We start from the raw sequence: 19,025 nt of genomic DNA, 5'->3' as shown, positions 1-19,025 counted from the left end.
TTAACTTGAAATAAGAGTGTCCACACAGACTTTTTCACTGCTTTAACTAAGAGAGTTTAAAATAACATCTTCACTTAAACCATTACAACTCCACATGTAGACAAGTCCTGAAAAATATATGTCATAAGAACAGCAATTTAATATAACCCACCACAGAGCCCCGGCCCTTCAAAAATTCCCCACTCCTGAAATCACAATTCCCCCTATACTGTTTTCAGGTGCTTGTGGAAAACAATGAGCCTCACAATGAGCCCTCTCAATCTTTGGATCTGAGCTATTTTAGATTAAAACCAAAATGAATTCCAAAGCCAGGGGTCAAACTATTCAATTTAGGTTTGTCTGGAATAAGCAAGCTTCCTAAATATTTCACAGAAGGTGGCCCCTGAAGAGCACTCTAAAGCTTTGTGGGGGCTCGAGCGGGCCCCTTCGCCAAGTTTCTAAAGCTCATCAGGAGACTGAGGCACTCACCGTACTCCCGTACATTTCATAAGGTCTGCAGGAGTAAGGCACCTCTCATGTGGATACTGTGAAGAGACACAGGAAAGGAGGAGGGAATGCCTCTGAATATGTTACTTTCTGCAATCCTCAGGCTTTCCCCAACCACAGGTGAAACAGAAGTATTCAATAATGGAAATTGTGTGTGTATGTAAGCCATTACATGATGATTCTCCTAATCTGAATGTCTATGTATGAGTAAAAAACTGGATTGGGACTTGGAAGATCTGGGTTTAACTGCCAGTGCTGTCATAGACTATTTATGTGATTTTGGGCAGATCACTTAACCCCAGTGTCCTTCAGTTCACCATCTGTAAAATAGCAGAAATAATATTTCATGGATCTCACTTTTTGTCTGTATTGTCTATTTAGACTAAGGTCTAAAGTGCAGGAACAGTCTTAATGCACATGAACAGTGCATAGAAAAAAGAGCCCTGATCTTGGTAGGATATTCCAGGTGCTACTGTAAAGTAAATAATTAATAGTAATGCAAAAATAAATAAGCTATATAGAGAAGATAAACAGAAGAAGTGCAGGACTGGTATTATATGTCTCTATTTATGATTTAAGCAAGCAACAAAGAATGAAGTTTGTGGTTGTAAAATTATTTGAATATGGATACAATGGAAGTTATAAATGAGTTAACAAGTCTATGCATAGATTTAGGGCCCCTAATTATCAGCAACTGATATGAGATTCCGGGTGTTTTACGGTTGTGTAATTTATGTGCAGAATGCACATATAGAAAATTTAACCCTGTGCAATGATTTTCTACCCCAGCTACATTTCTTCATAAATGAATACAGGTTAACACACTAAGAAGATAAAAAAATACTCTTAATAAAATGTTTAGTAGTTTGTGATGAAACACACAGTGCAATGCTTTTTCCCTCTCCTAGAAAAAATTCTTTTCCTTTTAAGAATAAACAAAGTTCATGAAAGATTACTTTGTATACAATGGTGATTGGGGCCTGAATCACATTTATATTGTATTTTCAAAGATTTTCTTTATCTTTGAATTGAAGAGAGCCTTGCAAACCTCATGTGAGCAGATGCCTTTCCTAACCTGCTCTCTAACACAATTCACATATTAGGGAGAGTCCAAACTCAGCCCCTTGTTGGAGCTTGGTATTATTAACACAAATATAAACAATACAGCAACAAAGATTGGCTTAAATCTTTTTGCCCAGGCTTCGGGCTCTTAAGGTTCCTCATGTGTGTTGTGTGGGTTTTTATATATAAAAAACACACACACCATTATAGGAAAACAATACTGACACAGTTTATAACATTCTTGGCAAAAATATCGGATTTTAATTAAGAGAAAAATGTCTGCTCCGTGATGTAGCCCAAAGTGTAGCAATTTTAATTTTACATTTTTAAAAACTCCTTTAGAATGCTGTCATCAAATTAGTTTTTATTAATTGCTCTTAATCAAGTATGCATTAAATGTCTAATTTGTACGTTTAAATATTTTCCCATGGAATAAAGCTATTAAGAGGAAGAATCAAAACCTTTAAAAAGTTCATTCACACTGACCACTTCATAAAACTAATGAAAGGAGAAGCCAGACTGGTGAATCACATTGCCAGATTTAAGACCAGAGTCCCAGTATCTGGGTCATCCAGTCAGCCTTCGCCATTGCTTGATGCATTTTTTTCCTTCACTCTTGTTCAACGTCCGTTTTCCTTGAATTATTTTTCTATCATTTTCATCTTTCTAAAATGCCGTGTTCATTTTTCTTCTATAATTCCCTCGCTTCTTTAACTTGACATTTTTATTTTAGCTCTTCTCTTTAATCTGAGTCCTAGTTTCTGTAGTCCTCCATTTCTATTCACCTTTCAACCCATTTCTTCTCTCTCCCTCTTGAATGAGGGATGGACTCTACATTTGCCAATCCTCAAAACGCAGGTCAAAGTGTCCACAAGGTGACAGAGTTACTCCGTTTTCAACATCTCAAACCCTGTAGACATTTAACTATAAAAATGTCACAGAGAGCTCTCTCCCAGTGATAAAGAGCGGCTACACAGTGCAACTTATAATGGCGCAACTGCAGTGGCAGAGACTTGCTTTTGTAAGGTGTGCAGTGTAGATGTAGCTTTATATCCTGGAACCAACATGGCGATAACTACACTGCATATTTCCCTTCCTTGTCTCACAAGTCACATATCAAGTTTCATAACATAGTTGTTACACCCTGCATAGCCTTCAATAATTGCCTCATCTACAATCGAGTAAGCAGCCATGAGCAGCACGACAGAGAATATACTGTAATTAGGCTACCTTCACTAGCCCTGTAAATACTCTTACAGTAGAATTCATGGTTGTACTATAATAACCTTTAGATTAAAAGAATAAATAAATAAAAGTTTGTCTCTTGACAAAATTTTTATTGACAGTTATTTTCATTCTAGTAACATTAGAAAAGCAGAATGTTAAGTGACTTAAAATATTTCTGCTTTGAATCTGTTGAGCATTTATTGAGTTTAGATTCCTTGCTTACTGGGGGGAAAAAATCTATTGTAGAGAGATAATAAATGTAACAAAGATAAAAAATGTTCTAGCAAAGAATAAAAATATGAAACTGAAAAAATATGGAACAGAAGAAGCCCTTTAAAGAAACACAAAGTAGTTCCAAAATGAAGTATTTTATGTCAAGGAAATTGATTGGGGGCTACCCACAACCACTAAAATAGTAGATTCATATAAATAGATTTGTTTTCCACTCCACAAGAGGTTCAAAATCAAATCTTAACAACACAGAGTCAGTTTTGTGTTTTTGAAAAACATAAATAAGGACTTCACTCCTTTTTTCACTCCATGGGTGGGTGGCATTCAGGATGGGTGGAGGTGAAGTTCAAAGGGAGCTTGCCTATTCCTCAAGATGAACCATTCCTGTCATCTGTTCTCAGTTGCTCTGAACTGCTGAAAACTGATCTGCCCTTGTTTTGTTGCCTCTTCCTTGTTTGAATCCAAGATTTTTAGTGATGACAGTTTCCCAAATGGTTTAATCCACGTCAGAAGCATTGGGGGGAAAACTTCTACAAACCGCTGCCTGATGATGCTCATATTTGAACAACTCTGTGATGTGGTTTATCATTGAAAATGGCCATGTGTTTGGCATTAGAGAGTTAAAACAGGTGCAGGGAAGGTTTATGAATGAAGGGCTAAAGGTTAAAAGCAAAAAACCACAGTTATTTTATTTAATGCTCTCCCCTTTTACCACAAAGAAGTTAAAAAAAAAAAAAGCTAAATCTTTAGAAAAACTTTCCTTTGTACAGCACTACTCTTCTGTTAATATATTTCCATACTCTAAATGAAAAGGCCTCACTTTTAACTGAGCTTCACAGTCAAACTAAGAAGAAAACACATTTAAGCCTCCTGGTTAATAGTAAGCATATGGTGATTGTGAAGTACTTTCTATAACCTTTCAAGTTAAAAATAGCCCACAGTACAGTACCATTAGCAAAAGGGACTGGATCCCCCACTGTGTGGTTTGCAGGAGAATTTGCAATTTCAACAGAATCACTTGTTGAGTGTTTTACAGAGGCTCTTAGTGTGAATTCCTGCTATTTGCAGTCCACAATATTACTCAGCTGACATGTGAGTGCTTCTGATTATTAATTATTATTATTATTTTCTATTCCACCTTTAATGAAACCCTGTCTTACCATGTCCTGGCACAATTGGTGGTTTTGAATACTGCCAATCCAAAGGACTAGGCAATACCAAAGCAAGGGAGGAAAAGTGATGTCTACACAATGTGATTGAGTATCGAGTTGGACTAGTAGTTGTTGATAGGGAGCAGCTTTCCAGATTAATTCCCTCATTAGTCATGGAAGTGTTGCCACCCAACCTTGCTCTTCCTCATGTCTAGGCCAAAGATTTTTTTTCTACTGATTGTCTTTAGGATTAGGCTTCATGTACATATAAAGTTAAGACATTTCTAAGTTTTATTGTTCTTATAAACATATCCACTATCAAAGGGTGGGAGGACTGATTGTTTGCAGATGATGGCCCTATGCTTTCCAACTCTGGCTAATAGCTTTGGAGTTCTATGCAGTTCTAAGTATTTATGAGTAGTTTACTGAATTACGTACTTGTGCTTTAATCTTACAACAATGTAGTTTATATATTTAAAATCAAGTATGTGTAAATCCTTTTTTGTTTTGTATTTTTTAAATACGTCATGGAATTTGCTTTCCTGCAACTTGGTCCACTGCCTCTAGAGTCATTAACTTTCTGGACAATGTGCAAGGCCCATCATTTTCCTTATGAATTTGGAGGAGGAGTGCTGAACGGGGGCAATTTGTTTCATTATATTTACTGTTTTTGTCTGATGCTCACGTAATTATTATGGTGAGCTGAGCAGCTTGCTACAAAATACAAGGTATTTATTTTATATAGACAGTCTTTACACGAGGGAGCCCAGAGCATAGAGTAGACTGATATTTTATAAACTCAAAATAAATGAATAAAATATAACAACATCAACAGACAACTAAGATTTGTTGAGACAAGCAGGATTTGGCATGTTAAGGTAAAATAAATACAATATGAATTTTAAAAAGGGGGTGAGGGAAGAGAGACAAACATTTTATAAAAAAAGGCTATAAAGTACAAATGTGCAGATTTTTAAAAGTTAACCAAAAAACATCACATTTACAAGGGTATTTATTTTAGTCAGATGAAAGTGGTGTTCTCAGACTTGAATACGTTGCTTTGAAAAAAAAAATTGTATATGCAGAATAGGTTTCACGTCCATCATTCTAGTCATATAATTAGAGTTCTGCTGTACTGTTTGTAAGGAGCATTACTGCATGGGGGTTGGGAGGGAGGGTATCACAAAACAATTATCATGGGACTATTTAGCAAAATAGTCAATTCTTTTTTGGGCCAGGATGTTTACAGGACACATTTCAAGCTACCCACCAACTCACAATGCATTTTCAAACGTCTCAGAGAAGACTCAAAAAATAAAAGCACTCCATGTAGAGCGTGTGCACACACACAAACCCAGGGTGTGGAAACACACAAAACCACACAAAAAATTCAGAATGAATTAGATGCAATAAATGAACAGGTTCACAGCTTTCTCTCTCTTTCAGTGCTCAAACATGGTAGCATTCAGATGTTTATTCCAGTACCAGAATGTCATCTTAAAAAGCAAAGATCTCATTACATGCAAGACATAATTAAAAGTGACCATTTCCTCTTAATTATTCACGTAACATATTCTAAAGAAAAATTACTGGAACAGCATCCAATATAAACATCCAAAAATAACATGGAATCAAAACTGGAGTAAAAAGCAGATGGATCTAACATATGCAGACTACCATTATGATAACAAAAAAATGTTTTCTTTTTTCCTTTGATATAACATGAAAAGACCTGGACATGGATACAAAACATCTTCTATCATCTCACAAAATGCCAGCCATTTCTGATGAAGGATAATAAAAGAAACATAGTTGAGAAAAACTGGATTTACACCAGCTAAAGTTCTAGACATCATTGGTTAACAATCAATATTCTATTTATTATAATGTCATTAAGAACTGCCCCTGCCACCAAACAAGGGGTGAGGTTTTCTGTTGGACCAGCAGGAGATGGTCACAGTAAGGCTCTTTTCAGGGTCTGGAGGGTGGGGACACATAGAAAGTATGCCTTCCTGGTCACACAGGAAAAGCATGAACAAGGGTAGGTGATTGTGACCCAGGGACCTCTTGATGGCAATTGGCAGAGGGAACAGAGGTGCATAAAGGTTACAGGCTTCCCCTGGGTCTGGTATTTACATTCTATTTCACCAAAGAGTGTCATGGAAGATTTCTCCTGAAAGCCTGTATCGCAGTGACCATCAAAATTTTTGAGAAATGTATTCATGGATAATATATAAGGAGATTATGTATATATACACATACATATACTTATATAAGGCAGGTCATGCACAGGTAATGTGCCTTGAGACAGACTCCACCAGAACAGGAGGTAGGAGACATTTATCCCCCTAGCCAACCATTCTTACAATAGAAGACAATTAGCATACTGAATCAAATGCTAATGAAGAAACTGAGGGGACTTCAGAAGGAAAATTAACAGGAATAGGTAAACAGCGGGGTGAAAATCCTGTTTTATAAGTGAAGAAAAAAAGGACTGGTCTGATATATCTGGGGTGCAGAAAGATGCTTTGGCATCTTTGATTCTATCCTTTCTCCGGGAAGGCAAGTAGCCCGTGGGCTAATCTCATGAAAAAGTCTCAGCCATACTGAAAAATGCTCTGAGAAAGACTTTGAGGTAAGTAGTACCTTATTAGACAAGAGGACATCTTGTTAATTGAGTTTAGGCTCTAAAATGTATGTTCTGATATTATATGTCATCCTTTGTTTCCAATGTTTCTGTTTGCTATCATTTGACTCTCTGTTCTTTGTTAAATAAACTTGGTCTTATTTTCACTATACACACATGTAAGTGCTCTGTGTTAAGCAGAGATGGGGTCTAAGGTATAACTAGTAAGCTGTACTGCACTGTTCCTTTGTGAGCAGGTATAATAATTCTGTGAGTGTTCAGGGGATAAGGAGCTGGACACCACGGGGTGATGATCAGAGGACTCAGGGGTTGGAGTGTGCCTATCACTAGCCTGCATGAGGGACAGCAGAGCCCACGTGGTCTGAGAGGGGAGCGCTTGTGTTGCCTGTGACTGGGACAGTTAGGGAGCTGACCCCTGGAAGATACAGACAAGGCTTCCCCAAGTTAAAGAGAGGTGGTAGCAAGGTGCCTGAGTACCCCTGGGCAGTATCACAGTGATACCTCTCAAGCTCTGATTGATCTGTTCAGGGCAGGCAGGAGCAGCTGACTGGTTCATGCAGCTCCTCCTCCTGGGAGGATAAGAGGCCCTCTCCTGGAAGTGAGCTACAAGCCAGCCCACAAAGCATGTACTCACGCAAACTCACCCTGTTTTGTAGTTGCCTGGCTAGAAGTCCCTGGTCCACCATGGGCCTAACCAGATTGCCTTTTCAGGGTCAGGAAGAGGAAGAGATTTTCCCATTGTATAAAATAGGCCAATATCCAATAGAGTGGAAGGGGAGGTTATTTGTTTGCTTTTTAAAACTCTCCCATGCCAGCCTGAGGACCTGTTTGGTTAGTTAGAATTTAAAATGGAGAATTATAAAAATGGTTCAACTAGGAGTCAGCATCCAGTGCTGGCAGGCTAAGTGTAAACCCAAGCCCAGCATCCAGGAAGCCAATGGTATCTAACCCAGCTGTTCTCAGGGCAGTGGGTAACTGAGTCTCACATAGACTGAGTCACCTCCATCTGCATTTCTCATCCCACACACAAATGGTTTGGGATTCCAGCTCAAATGTCAAATTCCCAGTTACAGGCTATCCAGGGGTTAGGCATAGGATCAGCAAACTCATCTATCCCACACTGGACTCAAATAATTGCCTGATAGCTCGAGGGCAAAGGGGTAGGGTAGAGGACACAGTTGCCCTCCCACGTACCCCAGTATGTTATTTTAATGAATAAAATTTGCAGCCTGCTACTTTTATCTCATACACCATCTCTGTATCATCTGATGCATGGCCTGATCGATGAAAATTGAATACTGTAACCTCCCACAAACAAAACAACATGAGAACAGAACTGTGAGATATGTAGGCTGAAGTAATGTACATGTTTTATGGATCTCAAACGCTTAGCTGAAGGTTTGGAAGTTTAACCCTCAGAACACTAATATTTTCAAGTTGCTAGTCTAGCAGCTTCTTAGGCTGACAGAGCATAATAAAATGCACAGTATTTGCCTAGTCTCCAAGTTGCTAACATGCATCAGTGAAATAGAATATGTACAGATGGAATGGCAAAGATGTCACAATAATATAGGTACAAGCATGTCATAAAAAGATTTCCCTGTTACCGTATTAAAGGATTTGGTTTTATAGTACAAGGAAGAATGTGCCCCACATTGTACATAATAAGACTGTAAATTCCATCCAGGGGCTCTGGCGAAGATATCAGCCATAAGAGCAAAGCTTGAATGCTTTGTTCATGTCACCAGAATCCATTATACACCGAATTTATGTTCATAGGAAGGGATACATTATTTAATACATTACATATTTTCAAAAATAATTCTTACAGCCTAGGTCTCTTGTTCACCTCCCACATCCCCTGACACCTTTCTCCTTCAGCCTTCCAATATATTCCAGATATCATTCCTCAGTTTCACAGGATAGTTTGGTGGGAGTTAGGGGAAGAAAGGAGGAAGCCTGTTGATGTTTATGCTATATATAAATTTCCAAAAGCACATATTTTGTATGTACTGACATGAATTAAAATAGAGTGGTCACCCTTCAGAACACTGGTGAATTCTACTGAAGTCAAACAGATACAGTTACTAGAATCTGTATTATACTGTAATTTAACAGGACTAATCACATGGCTAAAGTTAATAATGTGTAAGTGTTTGCAGGACCAAAGGAAATTAATTGACATTTTTAAGGGCTACCAATGCACGGTTTTTCTTTAAATATTGAGAGTGTCATTTTTTCCTAAATTGTTGTAAAGAAATTATTTGCTTAGCACAAACTCAGTGACCTTGAAGTATATTGTCTTAAGCAAGATTTCCAGCATATCCATAGTCACACTGCTACTATACATATACTGTTTTTTATTACATACCCTCTGTTCTTAGAAAGAACAGCAGTCTCCTGTTCTTAGAAAGAACAGAGACTGCTGATCAAACCATCACTTATTTCACTAGAAAGAAAATTTTTTTAGGACATTTAAAGATCCAGATACTTAAGAAGTATCTTACCTCTTTTTCATGCATGCGAAACAATGACTGTTCATCCCGAAAAGTGCTAATTTTTCCCAAGCCCATTTTGGGTGTCATCTATTGAATGAGAAAGATCATATTTAAAGTTCAAAGCATTACCTTGAGGAGAATCATTTTCAAGTGAAAAATATAAAAGGCAACATGCAGTCTACCTCCATAAATCATCAAGGGAATATAACACCTACCAGAGACAGAGGTATGGGCTTCTCTCGCAAATATCTTGGATTTTCTAGCTGGAAAACAAGATATTATACAACAGCAGCTTACTGACCATGTGACATAGCTTTTCATCATTATTTCTTATAAAATAACTTTAAAAAACTATGGCCAAATTTTACAAAAGTAAATGTAAATGCAAATATACTTTGTTAGCTTCAGTGGAGTTAATCTGGCTTTCCACTGGTTAATCTGAGAGAAAAATTCAACGTAGTGTTTTTTCCAAAATATGTAATTGACTAAAATATGACTACACAAACAACGATCATACATGGAACTCATTGTTAAAAGAAAAATTCATTAAAAGTACTGTATAATTACAGCAGCCCTTTCAATCACAAACTTTAAGAACTGCATTTGAAACACTGTGCACAAACCACTTCCTCTATCAGACAGCTATATCTCACTTAATTTTCTCTAATTATGAGATTCAAACATCACATCACACTGAATGCATGACATCCAGGAAATGCTTTCAAGAATATAATCTGTCAAATGTGGTATGAAGATTTGGAATGAAAATGTGATTGCAATACACTTCTTACAACATTAAGTCCTTTATTTTTAGAGAAGATTAAACTGATCTATCAGGCATGGCAAATACAAAATATATCAAGAGTGCTCGCCACTTTTTTGAATTTATAAATGAAAGGAGGCTTAATCTCTCTGTAATTTCAATCTGACACAGTATTCTTCTTTCCTGTCCTAAAATATTATGTTGTATTCTTATGTGCTGCTCAAGAGTTGTCATATATCACCCCAGAGGTGGCTATAGTTCAAAGATGTGCAATGTCAGCATATTTTACACACACAGTAACGTTTTAAAACATTCTAGGTTCCATTTGGATGAAAGGTGCTATATACATTCAAGATCATCATTATCACCAAGCCAATAGTTTAAAACATAAAAGCCTTTTTTTATGAACAGACAAGGGTGAACAAAAGAGACCACCAGATCCTTGGTGTAAGGAAAGGAGATCAAATGAAATTAGTGTGGTAGAGAAAGTGAGAGAAAACAAGGGAGAAAGAAAAGGAAAGCAGGAGTAGACTGAAGGATGAGGAGAAATGAAAAAAGAGCAAGCACATAAGTTAAAAAAAACAGAAAACTTAATAGAAGGCGCAGGAGAGAGAGAGACAAAAGCTGCTGCTCCAATAACAAACTTGGGAGCCATAATTCTCTGCTTCTTCATAATGTCTTCTCTCTACCCATAACCTCACCCTGCCAAATCCTCCCCACCAGCATGGATCTAGGATTGAGCAGAGAGCCCTCCATAGATTCTAAGGGATAAGAACATAAGAACATAAGAAAGGCCGTACCGGGTCAGACCAAAGGTCCATCTAGCCCAGTATCTGTCTACCGACAGTGGCCAATGCCAGGTGCCCCTGAGGGAGTGAACCTAACAGGCAATGATCAAATGATCTCTCTCCTGCCATCCATCTCCATCCTCTGACGAACAGAGGCTAGGGACACCATTCTTACCCATCCTGGCTAATAGCCATTTATGGACTTAGCCACCATGAATTTATCCAGTCCCCTTTTAAACATTGTTATAGTCCTAGCCTTCACAACCTCCTCAGGTAAGGAGTTCCACAAGTTGACTGTGCGCTGCGTGAAGAAGAACTTCCTTTTATTTGTTTTAAACCTGCTGCCTATTAATTTCATTTGGTGACCCCTAGTTCTTGTATTATGTGAATAAGTAAATAACTTTTCCTTATCCACTTTCTCAACATCACTCATGATTTTATATACCTCTATCATGTCCCCCCTTAGTCTTCTCTTTTCCAAACTGAAGAGTCCTAGCCTCTTTAATCTTTCCTCATATGGGACCTTCTCTAAACCCCTAATCATTTTAGTTGCTCTTTTCTGAACCTTTTCTAGTGCTAGAATATCTTTTTTGAGGTGAGGAGACCACATCTGTACACAGTATTCGAGATGTGGGCGTACCATGGATTTATATAAGGGCAATAATATATTCTCAGTCTTATTCTCTATCCCCTTTTTAATGATTCCTAACATCCTGTTTGCTTTTTTGACCGCCTCTGCACACTGCGTGGACATCTTCAGAGAACTATCCACGATAACTCCAAGATCTTTTTCCTGACTCGTTGTAGCTAAATTAGCCCCCATCATGTTGTATGTATAGTTGGGGTTATTTTTTCCAATGTGCATTACTTTACATTTATCCACATTAAATTTCATTTGCCATTTTGTTGCCCAATCACTTAGTTTTGTGAGATCTTTTTGAAGTTCTTCACAATCTGCTTTGGTCTTAACTATCTTGAGTAGTTTAGTATCATCTGCAAACTTTGCCACCTCACTGTTTACCCCTTTCTCCAGATCATTTATGAATAAATTGAATAGGATTGGTCCTAGGACTGACCCTTGGAGAACACCACTAGTTACCCCTCTCCATTTTGAGAATTTACCATTAATTCCTACCCTTTGTTCCCTGTCCTTTAACCAGTTCTCAATCCATGAAAGGACCTTTCCTTTTATCCCATGACAGCTTAATTTACGTAAGAGCCTTTGGTGAGGGACCTTGTCAAAGGCTTTCTGGAAATCTAAGTACACTATGTCCACCGGATCCCCTTGTCCACATGTTTGTTGACCCTTCAAAGAACTCTAATAGATTAGTAAGACACGATTTCCCTTTACAGAAACCATGTTGACTATTGCTCAAGAGTTTATGTTTTTCTATGTGTCTGACAATTTTATTCTTTACTATTGTTTCAACTAATTTGCCTGGTACCGACGTTAGACTTACCGGTCTGTAATTGCCGGGATCACCCCTAGAGCCCTTTTTAAATATTGGCGTTACATTAGCTAACTTCCAGTCATTGGGTACCGGCCGATTTAAAGGACAGGTTACAAACCTTAGTTAATAGTTCCATAACTTCACATTTGAGTTCTTTCAGAACTCTTGGGTGAATGCCATCTGGTCCCGGTGACTTGTTAATGTTGAGTTTATCAATTAATTCCAAAACCTCCTCTACTGATACTTCAATCTGTGACAGTTCCTCAGATTTGTCACCTACAAAAGCCAGCTCAGGTTTGGGAATCTCCCTAACATCCTCAGCCGTGAAGACTGAGGCAAAGAATCCATTTAGTTTCTCCGCAATGACTTTATCATCTTTAAGCGCTCCTTTTGTATTTTCATCGTCAAGGGGCCCCACTGGTTGTTTAGCAGGCTTCCTGCTTCTGACGTACTTAAAAAACATCAGGCACTCTTGGCCCCAGAGCTATTTTTTGGGGGCCGAACCTACATATTCTAAGCTTCAATTCACCTCAAGGAAAGTTATGAGGAAACTAGGAATGCAGGATCAGGCTTCAAGGGTGTAAGTGGCTTTTTAAACATCCCACACGTTTCACATAAATTGTAAGCAATTTTTCTTAGCTTTTTAAAGATAAAAGTTGTTAAAGATTTACAACCAATTGACATAATTTATTTGGGCATGAAACGCAATAATTTTCAGCCTTGCTTAATTTCAGCACCACTTTGAATAAGGAAGGTATATGCTAGTTGTTTACAAAAGGCAGGGTGGGGTGGAAATGTGGCTCTAATACGTTCTATGGCCTAAGTCTTACATTTTCTGATTTTGTAACAGCAGCCAGATGTGCTTTGAAGTTAAATGTTCCCACTTTGTTACTTGTTGTGGATTAAAACCACTTAAAATGATCTGTAAACATTTAATGTCTCAACATTCATTCCTTTCATGCTAGTCTTCTGCAAAACTTCTTGTTCTCAAAATTATACCACATTAAAGGAGGAATATCACAGTGAAGAGTGCTCAAAAAAAGGAGGGAGGACTTGTATTTGTGAGAAACATGCAAATTTAAAAATAAGAAGTCAAAGGTCGAAGACAAATCAAACCACATATGTATGATGCAGAAGGTTTGCCATGTGTCGAATAGTAAATCACATGACAAAGCTTTTTGGGTATGAAGCAAGTAAAATACATCTTTACTTGACATACAGTTGAACTCTCATTTGCAAATAGCCTTAGTACAAACTGACTTTTCAAACATTTTTTGTAGAAAAGGTTTTGGATTCTTCTATTCTGCCCATTAGTCAGCCAAACAATTATACAGGCAACAGATCATGTTTTGTTTTGTGAAGGTTAGTTTGGTCACCTTAAAACACTTGAGCCCCCCATAGGCCAACAGTTCGATGGTGGGAAAGCTAAGGGGGGCACCCGTTTAAAAAACACTCAGAACAAAGAGCAGGGGGAAAACTATGGAAACTATCCCCTTTTTCAAAATTAGTGGAGCTGTGGGGCAGGGCAGAAAAATCAGCACATCAGCAAGAAAGAGCAATTCAGTCAAACAGTCAAATTTCAGCTGGATTTTCCATAACACTTTCAGTTCTATACCCACTAATACCTATAATTTAAAGCAACCGATACGTGCTCCAGGAAAAATGTCAATCCACAACACACTTGATTCTAAAAGTTATTTTCTGTTTGATCAGCTGATAAAGATAATCCACTTTACCTTGTTGTCCGCTATCACACTACAGTCCCTAACCTTTAAAAAGATATGTTCTGTATTTCACTGGGTATTGAAATTACTTTTTATACTTCTATAAACAAAAGGCATGTTAAATCTGGTAAAAACTTTCCATGGCATGTTTCATCCATTTACTAAAATGTGTTTCTACACCTCTTAATATATCAGTGACTTACTACCTATGGGCCTGAACCAAAGCCGCTCAACATAAAAAAAAAAAATTCAAAAAAGGCTTCCACTCACTGATTCAGGCCCCAATTACCTTATACAAACCAACATTTTCATTACCAAATATTGTTCTAATCTGGACACTGTTGTCAAAAGGTCAATATAGAGAGACGCTGTATCAGCTATACTGTGAAACCTTACTCATCCACTTTAAGTCATCACTATGACAAAGCACAGAGAACCATAGCTGCAAATAAACCTCACATAAAACCAGCGGACACTGTTCAATGTTTTTGCTAAATATTTGTATATCAACATGTATATAAATGATAACATATTTTTATTTTTTACTTCCTATGGCAAGAGACTGTTGTTAAAAAAAAAGTACATATTTAATTTGGGTTTTGCTCTGGAATTTCTATTTAATGCCTGGAATATTACCCCACCCTAGATGGTCATGCAGGACAGTAAAGTGAAGTAAGCACACATGCGTACACACATACTGCATTACCGCAAGCATGTGCACCCAGTAGTCCTCCACTTCCCACTACCTCAGGCAGGTGAGTAGGGAGGGGAAAGACAGGGGAAGACAGTGGATGGAACCAAGGCTCCATCCCTGTAATGCATTAGCCAACAGAGTGGAGCTGGCACGATGGAGGAATTAAACTGCACTAAGGAGACTTCCCCCAAAAGCAAAGAGGAAGCAGGAAAGGAAATGTGATTTTGAGCATCAGCTCCTTCCACAGGGGATATACCTATTTCATAGAACTGGAAGGACCCTGAAAGGTGATCGAGTCCAGCCCCCTGCCTTCACTAGCAGGACCAAGTACTGATTTTGCCCCACATCCCTAAGTGGCCCCCTCAAGGATTGAACCCACAACCCTGGGTTTAGCAGGCCAATGCTCAAACCACTATCCCTCCCCCCCATCCTGGGTACCCAGGGCTTCTCCTGGGTAGGCACAGCTGCACACCATTCCTTATATGAAGTTTAATATGAGGCTCAATGTAACCCTAAATATATAAAATTATAACCAGTGTCCCTATTCCTTTTAAACAGCAAATATCACAGAAATGGCTACAATCTTCCCGCTCCTCCCCGGCGTCATATTTTGTTCTTTGGAAGCCACTTATTAAGGAATACTTTGAAAACTAAAATAATACAGGACGTATTACAGTTCAATACTAGAATTGAAAGGCATCTTTTAAGATTTAGGAAAAAACATTTGAATCAGCAAGCTTGCTGCACATTTCCCTGTAAGCTTCTTCAAAGAGAAAAATATGTTTGGTTTTCAAAACAAGGATGGAAAAAACACACATGAAAGAGTTAAGAACACTTAAGATTTTGAAATGGTAAACAACTAAACTGAACCTTGACCTGAGTTCTTACTTTAATCTAACAAACCCAGTCAGCCAGCATGTTTGCTACAGAAACAAATGCTGAATAGTTTCAGGAAATTAAGTATGGACATTCTTATCTAACATTGTGATTTGTAGTGAAGTACACTCTAAGATTGCTGCTGCAGTCTTGGAGGAAGGACATTAAAGGACCTGAAAACTGTTTGTCAGCATGAAAGTTGAATTTATTTTTTGAAGGCACACCACCACTTGGAGTTCACTGTGGGAAAGTTTTTACAGTGGTGCTGCTCTCCAACATCACAATATATACAATAGGTATGTTTACAAAAAGCAACAGAGAGAAACTAAAAAAACCAAACAAAAGAAAGGGCATGGCTTGTGCAGAAATAGTTGAGTTTAACTGGAATAGAGAGACAAGAAGGAAGATCTGAGCCAAGCACCCAAGAAACTTCAGGCATACATTGCATTATTGCTGAAGCCATTCAAGAATTCGCCATAATTTTATTTATTTTAAACCTGTAGGACAGCTATATTCCTTCTGGACAAAGATAGATAGATCTTTGATTCACAGATCTCCTTTGGCAGCCAGTCAATGCTGCCCCTCTACCACAGCCAGAAGGGTCTCTAGAGAAAGAAATACACAGTGCCCTTGCCCGCAAACTCCCAAGACTAAGTGCATTCAGCCCAAATTACTCCTTTTACAAAAGAGGGTGCAAGTGCAATGGACTTGAACAGAAATTGTGTCTACATTTGGCAGGGCTGACTTTGGTCCACTGTTTCTACAGTCCTGCCCAGATGGAAAGCAAGAGATTATGGATCAGGTTTTACATAAGAACTATCAGACTAAATGTCCATCTAGCCCAGTATCCTGTCTTCCGACAGTGGCCAATGCCAGATGCCCGAGGGAAGAAACAGAACCATCAAGTGATCCATCCCCTGTCGCTCATTCCCAACTTCTGGCAAACAGAGGCTAGGGACCACAATCTTTGCCCATCCTGGCTAATAGCCATTGATGGACCTTTAGATTTTCGAAATTAATTTTGAGTCCCAATTTCATACACCTTAAAGGGGCATAATTTTCAGAAAATAAGGACATCTCCATTTGGGCACTCAAAACCTGGGACAACCAAAACCACTACTTATTTTTGAAATCTTGGCCCAGATCTTTGAAAATATGAAGAAATACAAAATATATTAAAGTAAAGAAATTATTAAACATTAGTCCAGCTATTACAGAATGTAATGGATGGTTCTCCTATCAGAGGACTTCATTTTACTGATCAGACTAGGCACTTTATAATGTGGTTTTACACATGCTGTAAAGCAGTAAGAACATTTCATTTTAGATGGGTTTTCTGAAAGATTCAATGTACTAACATTTTAGCATAAATTTCAAAAGAAAATTATGTTAATCACTTAATTATAATACCTATTGTATTCTATATACATAGTACAATAATTATATTTATAATTATTTCAAATATAAAACAATTAGACTAGTCCACTACTCTAAATGCTGCCCCACCAGGAACACCTGTTTAATTATGAACTCTATAAGCATTGTAGAGAAACACATTTATCCCCAGGAAGAATGAAAAGCCTCACATCCCTTTCCAGCTAATTACTTTGAGGAACCCAGGAAATAGTCTTGCTGGACTCGCAAGCAATTTATGTTTAGTTTCTCCAAGAAGAAAAAAAATTAAGCAGTGGATCCTAAGTCATTTTTCTCTCTCTTTCTTCCACCGTCCAACCTAAGAAAATTTAATGTAGATCCCTGACCAAAGAATTTCTTAGGCAGGAATCCCTTTTAATTCTTTATTATAAGAGAATCTAACACATGAGAAATTCTTCGGGTTGAGACTTAAAATCAAGGTCCTGAGCACTTTTTATTAAAGATCCCATGGCATAAGACGTTTGATAAAAGTTGAGAGTTAATCCATTTTTAGTTAATCAAAGCATACCTTGCCTCACTAAAATTCTCTTCCAATTTCAATTGGATACAATATTTGTGTGCATTTCCTTTCCCGAACTATTGTGTTGTATTTCCATCACACATCAAAGAGCCACCATAGCATACTTCAGAATTGGCTCCACTCAGTGGTAGATGAAATGCCATCTCAGGGATATGGTGAAGCCTATTTCAATGTTTACAAATTGCCTTTGGGGCTCTGGATGAAAGAAGTTACAAAAGTATCCATTTGTTAATACTAGTTCAGTTATACTGTATAAATATTATTTCTCACATTGATGTTTTATTGTCCATATAGATTCTCTCACACGGGAATTCTTTTCACTCTAAAAAGTTAACTAACAACTTTGCCTACATCAGAGAAAAGCAATAAAAAATTTCCAAAGTTAATATAAACAGTTACATTTAATTTAAAGGAAAAGAAATTTGCTCTATAAAGTATTTTACTCTCAATTGATAAGCAATTTTTCTAAAACAAAACTAAAAACAAGGTCTGATCACTCACAATGTATATTAAAATGTGTGATAGAATACCTACGGTCTTTAGGCTGCTGTATACTCTAGAATTAAAAAATATATATTTTAACAGATTCTAAAATAAATTACAAATGACAAAATGAGTTCAAAGTAGCTGCAACATAACTGGAGATTTGAACTGAATTAATCTTACAGAAGGAAAACTTTTTTCCTTCCAAACAGCAATACAGGAGATTTTTTTTTCTGCATTACTAATTCAACTTCAAGGCAGCAAAACTTAATCAAGGACAGTCCCGTATCAATTTAGATAAAACTCAATAAAGGCTCAGAAAGAGACTATTATAATGTATTTAAACATCATCTTATATTACTGTTCCATTTATGAAAGGCAAAATTTATCAAGATCAAAAGCCTACTTTTCAAATGTGTCCAAACATGACTAGAATCTAAAGAGCTAAAATAATACAATGTTTGATAGGGATATTCAAGTATGCTCCAAGACAAATGAGGCAATAGTGTTACTAGCAAGAAGCAACAAAATGGTTAAGCTAAGCAATGTGACACTTTTTGATACAATAGATGTTTAAATATTTTTCTTGTAGAGGAAGACATTGTTGATATCATAAATATACTTTGAAGCTTTCATATCATAACACTTGTTAAGCATTAACCTCTCCATTTGGTTCAGAAATCATAAACACTGACTTCCCTAAACAAAGCATTTCATGATAGTTCTGATAAGAAGCAATATTCTGCAATAAAAAGACATAATCACACGTTAAAAAATAAAAGTAGAGTCAATCAGGCCCATGAATCCAAAAACATACAAGACAATATTTGGAAGCAGTGTTAAATTTCAGATCTGACCTTATAAATGTACAACTGCAAACACATTCTAAATTCCATATTCTTCCTATATAACTGGACACAACAACAAAGAAAAGCAGATCTGCTAAAACTGCACTAACGGTCAAAAATCTAGATAAGAATTCAGACTACC

General features: G+C 37.3%; 1 protein-coding gene across 6 annotated transcripts in view; it reads right to left on the bottom strand.

Annotated features, from left to right (window-relative positions):
• The window catches only part of CEP112 (centrosomal protein 112), a 270,371-nt gene that overhangs the window by 216,312 nt on the left and 35,034 nt on the right, over positions 1-19,025 (bottom strand). For all 6 annotated transcript variants that reach the window (XM_039502349.1, XM_039502348.1, XM_039502352.1 and 3 more), the window contains exons 7-8: positions 9,518-9,565; positions 9,312-9,389 (exon numbers count right to left, since the gene is read on the bottom strand). In XM_039502349.1, coding sequence (XP_039358283.1) covers positions 9,312-9,389; positions 9,518-9,565 — 126 coding nt within the window. The remainder of the gene's footprint in view (positions 1-9,311; positions 9,390-9,517; positions 9,566-19,025) is intronic.

Source organism: Mauremys reevesii, linkage group 15 (genome assembly GCF_016161935.1).
Source record: "Mauremys reevesii isolate NIE-2019 linkage group 15, ASM1616193v1, whole genome shotgun sequence".
NCBI classification, from domain to species: Eukaryota; Metazoa; Chordata; order Testudines; family Geoemydidae; genus Mauremys; species Mauremys reevesii.
The sequence above is the reverse complement of the archived record's forward strand: the minus strand, read 5'-3'. Positions and strand labels throughout refer to the sequence as shown.